Raw genomic sequence first — 16047 nt, forward strand, 5'->3', positions numbered from 1 at the left:
GGCTCTAACGGATCTTGCAACCACGTCTCGATTCCTGAGTCAACAGATGGGGACGTTTGCAAGATAACAACCATCTGTACGAACTGTTCGACGATGTTTGCAGCAGCATGGAATACAGCTCGGAGACCATGGCTGCGGTTACCCTTGACGCTGCATCACAGACAGGAGCGCCTGCGATGGTGCACTCAACGACGAACCTGGGTGCACTAATGGCAAAATGTCATTTTTTCGGATGAATTCAGGTTCTGTTTACAGCATCATGATGGTCACCTCCGTGTTTGGCGACATCGCGGTGAACGCACATTGGAAGCGTGTATTCGTCACCACCATACTGGCGTATCACCCGACGTGATGGTACGGGTTGTCATTGGTTACACGTCTCGGTGACCTCTTGTTCGCATTGACGGCACTTTGAACAGTGGACGTTACATTTCAGTTCATTCGATCCCTGCGGAACCCTACGTTTCAACAGGATAATGCACGACTGCATGTTGCAGGTCCTGTACAGGCCTTTCTGGATACAGAAAATGTTCGACTGCTGCCCTGGCTAGCACATTCTCCAGACCTATTACCAAAGAAAACGTCTGGTCGATGGTGGCCGAGCAACTTGCTCGTCACAGTACGCCAGTCACTACTCTTGATGAACTGTGGTATCGTGTTGAAGCTGCATGGGCAGGCGTACCTGTGCACGCCATCCAAGCTCTGTTTGACTCAATGCCCAGGCGTATCAAGGCCGTTATTACGGCCAGAGGTGGTTGTTCGGGGTACTGATTTCTCAGGATCTATGCATCCAAATTGCGTGAAAATGTAATCACATGTCAGTTCTAGTATAATATATTTGGCCAATGAATACCCGTTTATCATCTGCATTTCTTCTTGGTGTAGCAATTTTAATTACCAGTAGTGTAGATACCCTGCTGCAGGAAACCTGCCCTGCTGCCCTTCCAGACGTGTGTGGTTACAACACTTACGTAGCGCCGACTCCAGACGTAGGACGTGGCACGGCGATCTTGGTCCGGGAAGGGCTTCCAGTGTGTGGCCTCGATTATCTCTCTACAGCCCAGGATTTGTCAATGACAGTGAATGGCATTCGTATTGTCAACATCTATACACACTCTGGGTCTGACACTTGACGGGCGTGTGCGCAGTTTTACTCGGGTTGTGCTCTTATTCCGTTGCAAATATGATCACATCTTGGTAGGAGGGGCCAAAGAATCAAACGCCGAATTTCAACTCCCGAGCGTCAAACGAAATCCATGGCATTCAGGCGTGCATTTTATCGCTCACGGAACGTCGATTGAAGGGACTTTCGATCCGTGCTTGGTGCTTGGACAACGTTGATGGAGAACATATTTCCATGCATCACGTGTCCAGGGGCTTGCATGTAATCGGCAGTAGTTGTTCACAGTGCTCCATGATGGGGATGATCGGCCCTTGACAACAGGCAAAAGTCCCGGGTTCGAGTCTCGGTCCGGCACACAGTTTTAATCTGCCAGGAAGTTTCATAACAGCGCACACTCCGCTGCAGAGTGAAAATCTCATTCTGGAAACATTACCCAGGCTGTGGCTAATCCATGTCTCCCCAATATCCTTTCTTTCAGGAGTGCTACTTCTGCAGGGTTCGCAGGAGAGCTTCTGTAAAGTTTGGAAGGTAGGAGACGAGGTACTGGCAGAAGTAAAGTTGTGAGGACGGGGCGTGAGTCGGGCTTGGGTAGCTCAGTTGGTAGAGCACTTGCCCGCGAAAGGCAAAGGTCCCGAGTTCGAGTCTCGGTCCCGCACACAGTTTTAATCTGCCAGGAAGTTTCATAACAGCGCACACTCCGCTGCAAAGTGAAAATCTCATTCTGGCTTCCAGGACATTGCTGTTGGGTTTCTAAAACATTACGGCCTCCTTTTCGCCGAGATGCCGACCGACAGTCAGATGGGAGACAAGATATTGCGACATTTGCACACGGGAGTCGATGGTTCGGATGCAGCGGCGTTCTTGCAACCTCTAACGGAAGATGGCATAAGGTTGGCACTCAATAAGGATGTGGTACATAATCGCATGGGCCAGACAGGTTAACATTCGAATTTTGTATAGAATTTGCGGATCTAATGATCTCACAATGGGCGTTGATGTATAATGAGTTATTGCGCCCTGACACGGAGGTCGCGTCCCAATTCATGGCGGGAATGCTAATACCAATACCGAAAACGGAGGGATTGTCAGCGCTCATCAATTTCGACCGATCACGATGTCCAATACTCACTACAAAATCTCCGCGTGAATGTTGGCGGCAATGCTCAAAACAGTAATATCCAAGACATTACCACCAGATCAGGCTTGTCTAGAGGTTTGAAGCAACATCCACTCTATCGTAGGTGGACACCGTGACTTCACTGCCCCCATGGAAGCATGCTGCATGCGAACGGCATTCGTATCAGCCGATTTTGATCGTACCTTTGACAGGAAACTATGATTTCCTTGACTCGACCATCTGACGCATGGCGTTTCCCCTAGGATTTCATTACCCCCATGCACCTCCTTCGCCGCGCTCCTTCGACGGTGAGAGTCAATGGCAGAGAGGTAGGTACGGTTCCTGTTTACAGCTGAGTTAGACAGTGATGTCCTTTATCGACAGTGTTCTTTGCAATAGCACCCAAAACCGTTGATGCGGACTCTTCGACGGACTCTTACAGGCGTCCAACTTCATGCGAGTTCCTTCACATGTCGTGCATATACCAACGACTTGATGATACTCGCGCAGTGGTTGCCCTTCTTACTGCATACGGCGTGGCGGCGGGTAACAGGGTCAACATGAATAAAACCAAGATTATGCACATCGAATGGTAGCTGGGAGCTCTGCTCCACCACGTCCGGCTGCATATATATAACAATTCGCTCCAAACATGCGACCTGCTCCAGTGGGTGGAACACACTAAAGTTCATCTTGCCTCATGACAACAACACTTGGCACAGATACTGCCAATGCCGCATGATATTGCTGACAGGTTTGGACACCGTGTCAGCCAAGGGATGCTGTTTAAGGTCACATACGAGACTTTAACTCTCCCACACCATTGTGGAGGACTTAATCCCACCATTGTGCTGAGCAAGGCTCTCGCTCTATACCTGCGAGCGACGGTACGGACGTGGAACCAAGAGCAACACACCATCACGTCGGTGACCCTGGACGTTCTTCTTCCCCTATCCTTTGAACCACCGGTTCAATTTTACACAGAGTACGCGAAGGAACTTGCCCCCCTTCTTGCAGCGGTGTACCGTAGGTCTCTAGAAGAGCGTAGCGTTCCAAAGGATTGGAAAAGGGCACAGGTCATCCCCGTTTTCAAGAAGGGACGTCGAACAGATGTGCAGAACTATAGACCTATATCTCTAACGTCGATCAGTTGTAGAATTTTGGAACACGTATTGTGTTCGAGTATAATGACTTTTCTGGAGACTAGAAATCTACTCTGTAGGAATCAGCATGGGTTTCGAAAAAGACGGTCATGTGAAACCCAGCTCGCGCTATTCGTCCACGAGACTCAGAGGGCCATAGACACGGGTTCACAGGTAGATGCCGTGTTTCTTGACTTCCGCATTGCGTCCTTTATTGGGCCAAACATATGGAAATCCGACGGTGCGAGATCGGGGCTGTAGGGTGCATGAGGAAGAACAGTCCACTGAAGTTTTGTGAGCTCCTCTCGGGTGCGAAGACTTGTGTGAGGTCTTGCGTTGTCATGAAGAAGGAGAAGTTCGTTCAGATTTTTGTGCCTACGAACACACTGAAGTCGTTTCTTCAATTTCTGAAGAGTAGCACAATACACTTCAGACTTGATCGTTTGACCATGGGGAAGGACATCGAACAGAATAACCCCTTCAGCGTCCCAGAAGACTGTAACCATGACTTTACCGGCTGAGGGTATGGCTTTAAACTTTTTCTTGGTAGGGGAGTGGGTGTGGCGCCACTCCATTGATTGCCGTTTTGTTTCAGGTTCAAAGTGATGAACCCATGTTTCATCGCCTGTAACAATCTTTGACAAGAAATTGTCACCCTCAGCCATATGACGAGCAAGCAATTCCACACAGATGGTTCTCCTTTGCTCTTTACGGTGTTCGGTAGGACAACGAGGGACCCAGCGGGAACAAACCTTTGAATATCCCAACTGGTGAACAATTGTGACAGCACTACCAACAGAGATGTCAAGTTGAGCACTGAGTTGTTTGATGGTGATCCGTCGATCATCTCGAACGAGTGTGTTCGCACGCTCCGCCATTGCAGGAGTCACAGCTGTGCACGGCCGGCCCGCACGCGGGAGATCAGACAGTCTTGCTTGACCTTGCGGCGATGATGACACACGCTTTGCCCAACGACTCACCGTGCTTTTGTCCACTGCCAGATCACCGTAGACATTCTGCAAGCGCCTATGAATATCTGAGATGCCCTGGTTTTCCGCCAAAAGAAACTCGATCACTGCCCATTGTTTGCAACGCACATCCGTTACAGACGCCATTTTAACAGCTCCGTACAGCGCTGCCACCTGTCGGAAGTCAATGAAACTATACGAGACGAAGCGGGAATGTTTGAAAATATTCCACAACAAATTTCCGGTTTTTTCAACCAAAATTGGCCGAGAAAAAAAATGTGTTGCATTACTTATTGAACTGCCCTCGTATATGAATATTTAAAGAAGACTGACATTGTCACGTACACCTTGTAAATAGTTGTTAACACTTATTGCATGAAAGGTGACGGAGTGTCTTTATTGTCAAAACGGCATAATGAATGATTGCCAATACTAGTAGAGGTTGGAACGCCAGTGGAAATGAAACGGCAGGCGTAACTCAAGCCGTGCGTGGAAAAGCCCACACAGGTGTGTTGGTCCTGCTGGACACAGGAAGTAGCTAAGATGGACGGTCGGGGCACCTGAGCGCTCAAACACAATACAGTGGCGGCTGGCCGGTGTTGTAATAGGGCCGGAAGGATAACCGGATAATACTTCGGAAACTCTGAAAATCTTGGACGCAGCAGAGAGGAACGGGGAAGCATTACCTCGTAAATCACGCAGGCTGGGTTATTTCTGAGGATATTTACTCTGAGAAGCGTACCATTGTATGTATTCCTGATTAAAGGGGATAGGTATTTCCTCGCAAACTTTCCGCGCTGGACGACAAAAGACTAAAATATAGCGTTCGGAAAAATCTGCAGAGAGGGAGAATATTCCGTGGCTTGGAGATTATTATTCGCCTTCTGCAGTTACGAGGGAGGGGAGCCGAGCTTTGCTGGGAAGTCAGCAGTGGAGGGAAAGGGGTCTTCCGTGTAGAGAGTCCGTGTTTGCCGGTCGCTCAGTATCAGCTTTTGTTGGTACAGACGGACTTTCTGTCTTTGCTCTCAGGAGATTTTATAGGTATAGCGGTTATGCAATGTACTGTTGCGAACTTATACGATTCTGGACTTCGCCTCCGGGTAGGGAGTCATCGTTGAGAATGCAGCATTCAGTGATTGAGAGCACTTCTTCTGCCTATACTCACATAGAGACGTTATCTGGATTCTGACCTAGTGGCTGGGAGTTGCCGTTTCTTGTATATAGAACAGAGAGTGGAGACGACAGTATTAGAGTATGCTAGTCAAGAGTACCGCCTTCTGCCGTCGTAGTGTTTGAAAGAGTTTATTTTGTGGATGGAGTTCTTCCGTCGTCGCAGTCGTGTACGAGAACCATCACTCCGACGCACCGGACGCCATACGTAGGGTAATATTGCTAAGTACTTCGGCTTATTAGGGCCATAAGGCTAAACAGCTGTGATCACGTAAGTTTTATTTCCACTGAGGTTTCACACGGCTGTAGATCATCTTTGAAAGTAGTGTCTTCTAGTGTTTGGTACGTAGATGTCAGTCATTTTGCGTTATTTATATTAGATCACGTAGCCATAAAAAGGGGCCGACTTGGGCAATTCATCAGTAATATTAGTTGGAAATATAAACATTTGTAATATAAAGGGTTTTTAATCTACAACAAATGTATAATCAGAAACAACATGTATCATTCAGTAGTTACTAGTTCCCTTAATCATTCATTTATGTTTAGGTTGTAATTTATACGTTAAAGAGCAAGAAGGAGGAAATAATATCACAATTAAGAGATCCTAAGATCAGCTGCAGGGGGTAGTCACACAGGGCCAAATCTTGATTTTTGCGTTCAGTATTTTCCGTTGCGCACATTCATTTTACACCCGTCTGCTGTAGCATTTTGGAATTTTTCCGGGACGCGGTCGTTTTCTCACCACAGAAAACATTCGTCAACGCACTGTGTTGCAAGGCGCGCCTTTCACTATGTGCTCTCGCAGACCCTGATATCAGGCATGGGTTATTGGCTCTATATTCCAGAACAACATGAGATCATCACACGTCACTCTAAATACAAAACGCACTTTGCGAACTTCCTAGGCAGCATGTTTTCGTGACCTCCCGGAACGGTGGGGTGTCCCAGGCAGGTGCAGTTTCACGGGCTAGGATGTTCCTTCCAGTGTTGTGATGAGGATGTCACTGTGGCCCTACAGTTCTTTCTTTTCTTTTTCAGATGCGATTTTTTTCCTAGGATACAAAAATTAAAACAGAAAAATTTAAGTAAAGAATTTTAAAAAAAGTACAATTTTTCCATCCCTCTGACTCTCCCTCATCCTATCAGTACACAGGGACATCGTGGCCAGGCCTCCAAGCAAGAGCTCTACCCGCTCTGCCCCCTTTAAATTATTAAAAAATTAAAATATAAAAAAATCGGCAGAGCACTTGCCCGTGAAAGGAAAAGGTCCTGAGTTTGAGTATCGGCCTGACACACAGTTTCACTCTGCCAGTAAATTTCTTAAGTACGAGTTGTTTAAACAATTCAAACTTCACAATGTGACAAAATGTCCACTTAATTTTGAACATAAAAATAAGGGATAAAAACTGTTTTAAAAAAGAATCACGTATGTTTTATAGTAAAACATGATCCATGATCCAAATTAATTATTTAAACTTTTCACAAATAAAAGTCAAACTGTGTTCCTCATCTCCTGTAGAGAGATCGTGGGCCCAGAGGGAGCACAACTGGCAATAAATCCACTGCTCTCCTGTTGCGGAATTTGAAAATTGTTCTTCGCAGTGAATTCACTCTTCCTCTTCGTTGTTCTCGTCAACAAGAGCACTTCGCAATTTTCTTTTTACAACCTTTTTCCTTTAAGGCTATTTTCCGTTTTTCCTTCTTTTTACTTCCTTTTTCTTCATTTTCTTCATTTGGCGCTTCTCGGTCGTAAGGACTTGCTGTAAATATAGCTGCAGAGACCTGTCTTCGGCCGCTGTTGTTACGTTGTGCCCCTACACAAAGAGGTCAGAAGACACCGCTGAGACGGACACTTTGCACAGATCTGCTGCATTACACAAAATCTGTACACCCTCTAACAGCACTATCGATTTTTTTGTAACTAAAGACGGATCATGGGGTCAAATGAGATACTTTCAAGACAATTTCATTAAAAAGACATAAATATCATCCTTCTCCACAATATATATACACAACTGGCCATTTTCCTTGCATCAGAATAGCTAAACTCTATAGGCATTATTATAATTCTGAAGAGGGCATAGCAGACACGATACATTTCATGAGGCGACTGGACCTTCCAGGCAGAAAAAGCTAAATCATTTCCCGCGCCATGCCCGCACCTCACAGCTCCTTAAGGACCCCAAATTCACTTTGCCCGCCATCGCCAATTTGCCCTGATCTCCCCTACACAGTTTCTAATTTTAGTACTTGAATACCGACTTACCGTGCCAAACCTTAACAGAAGATTATACTTTTTAACGATTAAGGTTATGTCAGCTTTTTAAATATTAGATTCGCTCAGTAATTATATGAAATACTGGAAATAAAATCTGTGCTGTCCCTTGAAACCACCGAGTGCGATGGCGCAGCGCTCAGGACACTGGACTCGCACTCGCGAGGACGACGGTTCAAATCCGCGTCCGACCATCCTGATTTACGTTTTCCGTGGTTTCCCTAAGTCGCTCCAGACAGATGCCGGAATAGTTCCTTTGAAAAAGCCAGGACCGTTTTCCTTTCCCATCCTTTCGTTATCTGGGCTTGTGCTCCCTCTCTAATGAGCTCTTTGTCAACGGGACGTTAAACTCCAATCTTCCTTCCTTCCCCTAGAAGTCCTTAGACAGGCAACTTGCAACTGGTTCTAGGTGACCAGGCAAGCGTTTTAGCTACTTAGGAGGAGAACACGGCAAGTGCCATAACCCGATTTCCCAGAAACTTCGCTCAGTGGCTGAAGAGCCAAAATAAGCGAACCCGTGTCTCACCATATCCTTAGATTCTCGACCGTTTCTGAGAAAATGACGGTCACAGTTTATGACGTACTCTATATACCTTTTAGCGAGTAAATAGTTCAACTGAAGTGCTGGTACTGTGGCAAGCGGCGCACCTTTACACTTTTATGCCTCGTGTTCGAAACCCGATTGTTATTTTTGTTTTTGTTTTTCATTTATCTAGCTATGTCCCTACAAGATTACTACACCAGTCTTTTCCAATATATACTGAAATAATAGTTGACTTATTCGTCTACTAACAACACGTCTGGAGATAAATTTTAAGAAATAAAAAAAATAATAAATGAATGAGACAATTATTTGAAATTGTTTTCGACGAATATCCTGTAGTGCATCATGTACCATGATCAGTTGCAAGCGCCATTTGTCATTGAAGCGATCCGTTATGCGCAGTTTGTCGCGACATTATTGAAACGCGTGAAATCTTCAGCAATGTTAACGACGTTTATTTCCCGAGTGAGATTTATACGAAGAAATGTCGCTGTGGCAAACCTGTCTCCAAGCGATGCTCATGGTGTTCTGAACGTCTATGTTTCTAACGTTTCTACGAACGGTATAATCCAAGGGAATGCCCCAAACATTCCTGAAGAGTGAAGACAAGAATAAAATACACCATCAAAAACAGTTTTGCACCACCCCGGTTCCCAGAACTCCTGAACATAGACGTTGGCTGTGGATATTGTATCACAGACACAGTCCCTTTGACTAGTCAGAGACGTGACTAAATCCGCACAAAGATGTAAACAACCATGCGTGAGCAGTGCCTATTAAATGGACGGGGTCCGATATCCGAAAAGTTCCAGTCATTCTTCCAGGAACGAGGTACACGGCTCGTGTTGTCTGTAGTTCAACCATGCCTAGACGGTCAATACCGCTGTTCTATCGCGTCCGCATTGTTACTTCGTGCCAGAAGGGCTCTCAACAAAGGAGATGTCCAGGCGTCGCGGAGTGAACCAAAGCGATGTTGCTCGGGCGTGGAGGAGATACATAGAGACAGGAACTGTCGTTGACATGCCTCGCTCAGGCCGCCTGCAGTGGATGACCGCTGCCTACGGATTATGGCCCGGAGGTGTCGTGACAGCAACGGCACCATGTTGAATGATGCTTTTCGTGCGGACACCGGACGTCTTGTTACTACTCAAACTGTGCACAAAAGGCTGCATGATGCGGAGATTCACCTCCGACGTCCATGGCGAGGTCCATCTTTGCAACCACGACACCATGCGGCGCAGTACAGATGAGCCCAACAACATGCCGAATGGACCGTTCAGGATTGGCATCACGTTCTCTTCACCGATGAGTGTCGCATATGCCATCAACCAGACATTCGTCGGAGACGTGTTTGGAGGCAACCCGGTCAGGCTGAACGCCTTAGATACAATGTCCAGCGAGTGCAGCAAGGTGGAGCTTCCCTGATGTTTTGTGGTGGCATTATGTAGGGCCGATGTACGCCGCTGGTGGTAATGGAAGGCGCCGAAACGGCTGTACCATACGTGAATGCCATCCTCCGACCGACATGCAACCAAATCGGCAACATATTGGCGAGGTATTCGTTTTCGTGGACGACAATTCGCGACCCCATCGTACACATCTTGTGAATGACTTCGATAACGACATCGCTCGGCTAGAGTGGCCAGCATTTTCTCCAGACATGAACCCTATCGAACATGCCTGGGATAGACTGAAAAGGGCTGTTTATCGTCGACGTGACCTACCACCCACTGTGAGGGATCTACGCCGAATCCACGTTGAGGAGTGTGACAATCTGGACCAACAGTGCCTTGATGAACTTGTGGATAGTATGCCACAACGAATACAGGCATGCGTCAATACAAGAGTACGTGCTACTGGGTATTAGGGATACCAGTGTGTACAGCAATCTGGACCTCCACCTCTGAAGGTGTCGCTGTATGGTGGTACAATATTCAGTGTGTGGTTTTCATGAGCAATAAAAAGGGCGGAAATGATGTTTATGTTGATCTCTATTCCAATTTTCTGCACAGGTTCCGGAACTCTCTGAACCGAGGTGGTGCAAAACTTTTTTTGACGTGTGTACAAGAATTAATGCAAGAATTGATATAAGAAAGAAGAATAAGAATTTGAGAATTTAAAAAGATTGTAACCTTGAAAATACCATATATTATATAATAAATGTATGACATTTATTGTGATAAAAAACATTCGTGTAGTAAAATGATATTTTCCACTCTGCAGTGTAGTGTGGGCTGATATGAAACTATCCTGGCTGATTGAAACTGTGGGCCAGACGGAGACTCGAACTCGGGACCTTTGCCTTTTCCTGCAAGTGCTTTACCGACTGAGCTACCCAGCATGACTCACAATGTGCCCTCACAGCCTTAATTCTGTCAGTACCTTGTGTCCTACCTTCCAAACTTCACAGAAATTCTCCGCATACCTTGCACAACTAGCACTCCTGGAAACATCCCCCAGGATGTGGCTAAACCATGTCTCCGAAAATCCTTTCTGCATTTCTGTTACACCTATCACGAATACTGGGACTTAATATTCTTCATTCCGTCTGCTGTCAGAGCGAATTATCCACACTGTACGAGGGTTAGGCTGCGTTACCGCGGCATACTCAGGCAGAAAGCCGAGTGGTTACAACCTGATCATGAATTGGAAGTCCGGAACGCAGTCACTACCGCATTGTGCACGTTCTAACTGCACACAGTTCCGCATTCTCATAAGTATATTCCTCAAATTTTTCCTGTTGGATTATAAAATCTTCCTTAGCTTCACAGTTTGAATACCGAAGATTTCCCCTTTCCTTCGTATTCCAAACACCATTCCATACAGTGCTTCTTTCCTGATGCCCTGTTTCAGCGATTTTACAACGACTGAGGAAAGTGCATCTACACCTGTACTTTCCTATGATACGCATAGTCGCATACCTGATCAGACATTCAAGAAGCACATAATTTGTTTGATGAATGATTCCGTGGAACTGCATCACTCCATCGAAGCTATCCGACGTCAGGAAACTGTCGTCTACCTCGGATCTGCTATCTACAACTTACTGAATTTTGAGCGCAGAACACAGAAAGCTGAATTTAACATAGTCAGAGATGAAAAAATTCTTTTAATTGCTACAGAGCTGTTCTTTTGACTCCCGAAACATCATTAAAAGCAATATCAAACCATACTCAAACAAATTTCATTCGATTAAGGATTTCATTCCCTTTTCCATCATTCTCTCCAACTCCCTCACATCGCTCGTATTGCATTCTCGACATAGCAACTTTCCAATTCCATTTAGCAGTACAGCAGTACTCTGAAGTTTCCCAGAGTTATCATTTTTTTCACTTTTTAAATGTTCCTTTCACTTCCTATACGGGGGATAAAGCTTCAACATTGAGACATATAATGTGAACTACGGAGCTGTAATCATTATTGTTGTCCAGAGAACTGTCAATACTTTTGTGTGTGTGTGTGTGTGTGTGTGTGTGTGTGTGTGTGTGTGTGTGTCTGTGCGTGTTTTATTGTTAGTTTTGGTGACAGGACAGGCATATAGCGTAAGCCAAGATCTAGGTTAGGTCGTAAGGTGACAGTTAGTTGTGAGCTGACGAAGCCAACCAATGTGGTGTTTGAGAATAACTGCAACTGTTGTTATGGAGTGTATTTTAAGCTTATTGGAATTCGGTGGCTGCTTTATGTCCTCAATTTTGATGACGTCATGGGTAAAATAAAACATTTAGTGTCGGTAAATTCAATATTTTCAGTTATTAAAAGCGGTTAAGCCATGACACTAATTGGCATCTGCATCTTCGTGTATATTCTTTTGTTGTTGACGTTTCTACTGCTGAAGGAAACATCTAAGAAGGGGCAGCTGTTTGATAAATTTGGCACGGACTTCAATGCGAGATGCCTTTAATAGGTTCCACAACGAAACATTGTCTCGAAATTTGGTAGAAAATCCGAAGAAATTCTGGTCGTATGTAAACCGCAGTGGTCTCGCGGTTCTAGGCGCGCAGTCCGGAACCGTGCGACTGACACGGTCGCAGGTTCGAATCCTGCCTCGGGCATGGTTGTGTGTGATGTCCATAGGTTAGTTAGGTTTAAGTAGTTCTAAGTTCTAGGGGACTGATGACCACAGCTGTTAAGTCCCATAGTGCTCAGAGCCATTTGAACCATTTTGTGCCGCTAAAGCGGAGATATTGAACGCAGTTTTCCGAAATTCCTTCACCAGGGAAGATGAATGGAATATTCCAGAATTTGAAACACGAACAGCTGCTAGCATGAGTTTCTTAGAAGTAGATACCTTAGGGGTTGCGAAGCATCTCAAATCGCTTGATACGGGCAAGTCTTCAGGTCCAGATTGTATACCGATTAGGTTTCTTTCAGATTACGCTGATACAATAGCTCCCTACTTAGCACTCATATATAAGCGCTCGCTCACCGATAGATCTGTACCTACAGATTGGAAAATTGCGCAGGTCGCACCAGTGTTTAAGAAGGGTAGTAGAAGTAATCCATCTAACTGCAGACCTATATCATTGACGTCGGTTTGCAGTAGGGTTTTGGAGCATATACTGTATTCAAACATTATGAATCACCTCGAAGGGAACGATCTATTGATATGTAATCAGCATGGTTTCAGAAAACATCGTTCTTGTGCAACGCAGCTAGCTCTTTATTCGCACGAAGTAATGGCCGCTATCGACAGGGGATCTCAAGTTGATTCCGTATTTCTAGATTTCCGGAAAGCTTTTGACACCGTTCCTCACAAGCGACTTCTAATCAAGCTGCGGACCTGTGGGGTGTCGTCTCAGTTGTGCGACTGGATTCGTAATTTCCTGTCAGGGAGGTCGCAGTTCGTAGTAATAGACGGCAAATCATCGAGTAAAACTGAAGTGATATCAGATGTTCCCCAGGGAAGCGTCCTGGGACCTCTGCTGTTCCTGATCTATGTAAATGCCCTGGTGACAATCTGAGAAGTTCTCTTAGGCTGTTCGCAGATGATGCTGTAATTTACCGTCTAGTAAGGTCATCCGAAGACCAGTATCAGTTGCAAAGCGATTTAGAAAAGATTGCTGTATGGTGTGGCAGGTGGCAGTTGACGCTAAATAACGAAAAGTGTGAGGTGATCCACATGAGTTCCAAAAGAAATCCTTTGGAATTCGATTACTCGATTAATAGTACAATTGCCAAGGCTGTCAATTCAACTAAGTACCTAGGTGTTAAAATTACGAACAACTTCAGTTGGAAACACCAGATAGATAATATTGTGGGGAAGGCGAGCCAAAGGTTGCGTTTCATTGGCAGGACACTTAGAAGATGCAACAAGTCCACTAAAGAGACAGCTTACACTACACTCGTTCGTCCTCTGTTAGAATATTGCTGCGCGGTGTGGGATCCTTACCAGGTGGGATTGACGGAGGACATCGAAAGGGTGCAAAAAAGGGCAGCTCGTTTTGTATTATCACGTAGTAGGGGAGAGAGTGTGGCAGATATGATACGCGAGTTGGGATGGAAGTCATTAAAGCAAAGACGTTTTTCGTTGCGGCGAGATCTATTTACGAAATTTCAGTCACCAACTTTCTCTTCGGAATGCGAAAATATTATGTTGAGCCCAACCTACATAAGTAGGAATGATCATCAAAATAAAATAAGAGAAATCAGAGCTCTAACAGAAAGGTTTAGGTGTTCGTTTTTCCCGCGCGCTGTTCGGGAGTGGAATGGTAGAGAGATAGTATGATTGTGGTTCGACGAACCCTCTGCCAAGCACTTAAATGTGAATTGCAGAGTAGTCATGTAGATGTAGATGTAGATATGAATATTGTACAGTCAGATACCTATTACAAGCAATGTTACTGTAGTTGACGTCCTCCACTACATGTTCATTCACCCGTTGTCTAGTTTCCCTACGCTCACGGTAATACCTCACAAGGGATGACTCGTTTGCATTGGATCAACGTAAGTACGGACGATGTGTCTCGTACTTCACATCTCAGAGCAGAGTTAAGCACTTGCAAATTTATTGATAAAAATTCTACGTTGCACTTGTCCGTTTTTACTGTGGTAACTCAACAAACATATTTTGTTTATAAAATTTTGACGTTGCACTTGTCCAATTTTACCGTGGCAACTCGTTCACAGGACGCACTGACGCTGAGCCGCGTGACGTCTAAGAACATTGGTATGTTCCTGATGCCGCCAGAGGAGTTTGACCACTTTGATTTCATAGGCAACAAGGAAGCTCATCGCTACGCCTACGGGAAGATAATCGCTCTCATGAATGAACATGAAGACTCAGAAGAACAACAGTGACCTCACGTCATCTTAATTACGTTACCAGTTACGACCTCGCATTCAACAACAATGTAATTGAAGAGTCCCAAATTCGAAACATCACGAATGACACGTAATGTTTCTGATGTACAATTCTGGAACTCTGGAGTAATCTCCAAAGTGTGTCCCAAAGCATTTAACTCGTTCTGTAATTTTTGCCATTCGTTCGTTCAAACACTGGGGTGGTACGAAACTTCTGCTTTGTACCTTGTTATCACAAATTATTGATACATTGAGTATCAACGAACTGTCATATTCCACCAGCGCACGCAGTAATAATCTCACAGCCTAAGCAAACCTTAGTTTACCATTCATTCGTCGACCTGACGTTAAAATCCAAGCCATTTAAGTTGCATGCGGCTCCACTGAATATTTTTAGCGTCTTTTGTGTGGAACTGGAACGTCGCTGTTCCCATGCCAACGTCAATTACGTCGAAATATCCGTAGCAACTTCACATCACACGTTAACCAAGCATCCCATGAGTTGTTTACGTACTGGTGCCTTATCCAATTAATTAGCTGCTAAGCGTCCCTGTCTAAAGGTGTCCAGCATCCACCACTTAACATAGTAAAACTTCATTAACTAATTAAAACTTCTGGGCTGAATTGCCGTGGTCCATACATAAAACTGCTTCTCCTTCCTGACGCTTCGTTGCCTACTGCGGGCAACATCTTCTGAGGTGAGTCGCCGACAATATAAAGGCAAATGCCTTGTGACTGTAAGTTAGACAGTGAATGTATTATAACCTTAATATGAATCTGCACTTTTATAAGATATGGAAACTTTCGCAACCGTATTTCTACTTTAGTTTAATAGAGTGAATTGACATTTCTCAATTTCTTAAAAAACAATGCCACATACTCAAAGTCTGAGAATTATTTTTTCTTTTATTGTCTTCGTTCTTAGCTGTTCTGTATCATACCATGTTCGTTAACATTGTATTTAAGCAAGTAACTGTACTTGGTTGAAATAAGTAATAAACGACACAATCGAACGATATTATGTTGCACTCTTCGTTTCTAAGATGATGTTTTACAAAATACTTCCAGGGAAAATGTTATTTCGAAATACACTGAAATCATCACATCGACACATTATTACCGTTGCATCCCTTGAGTGGTTTATATATTGATTCATCGTTGAAAGGTGGGACGCTATCATTTTCCTGCTAAGCATCCCATGTAGAACCATCTGTCATCCATCACCAACACAGTAAAGCTTCATAAAGATGAAGTTCAGCGTAATAAGTATCACAGAGATAATTAATTTTCAAATCGTCGAAGTAACACTATCGCTTTACTGACCATAAAAATGCAATGCATTGTACAGTTTGACGCACTTACAGGCTATATCAAACACATGACGTACTAGGTCGTGTAACTGTAT

At 44.7% G+C, this 16047-nt stretch overlaps 1 protein-coding gene across 2 annotated transcripts in view; it reads left to right on the plus strand.

The window, feature by feature from the left end:
- LOC126092366 (lipase member M-like) overlaps positions 1–15669 on the plus strand; it is a 176163-nt gene extending 160494 nt beyond the window's left edge. Inside the window, exon 9 of one of the 2 annotated variants that reach the window (XM_049907911.1) lies at positions 14469–15668. In XM_049907911.1, coding sequence (XP_049763868.1) covers positions 14469–14639 — 171 coding nt within the window. In that variant the 3' untranslated portion in view covers positions 14640–15668. Of the gene's footprint in view, positions 1–14468 lie in introns of both variants that reach the window. The other variant, XM_049907910.1, reaches the window with a different exon arrangement.
- The last annotated feature ends 378 nt before the right edge of the window (positions 15670–16047 follow it).

The sequence above is a fragment of the Schistocerca cancellata genome, chromosome 7 (genome assembly GCF_023864275.1).
Source record: "Schistocerca cancellata isolate TAMUIC-IGC-003103 chromosome 7, iqSchCanc2.1, whole genome shotgun sequence".
Taxonomy (NCBI): Eukaryota; Metazoa; Arthropoda; class Insecta; order Orthoptera; family Acrididae; genus Schistocerca; species Schistocerca cancellata.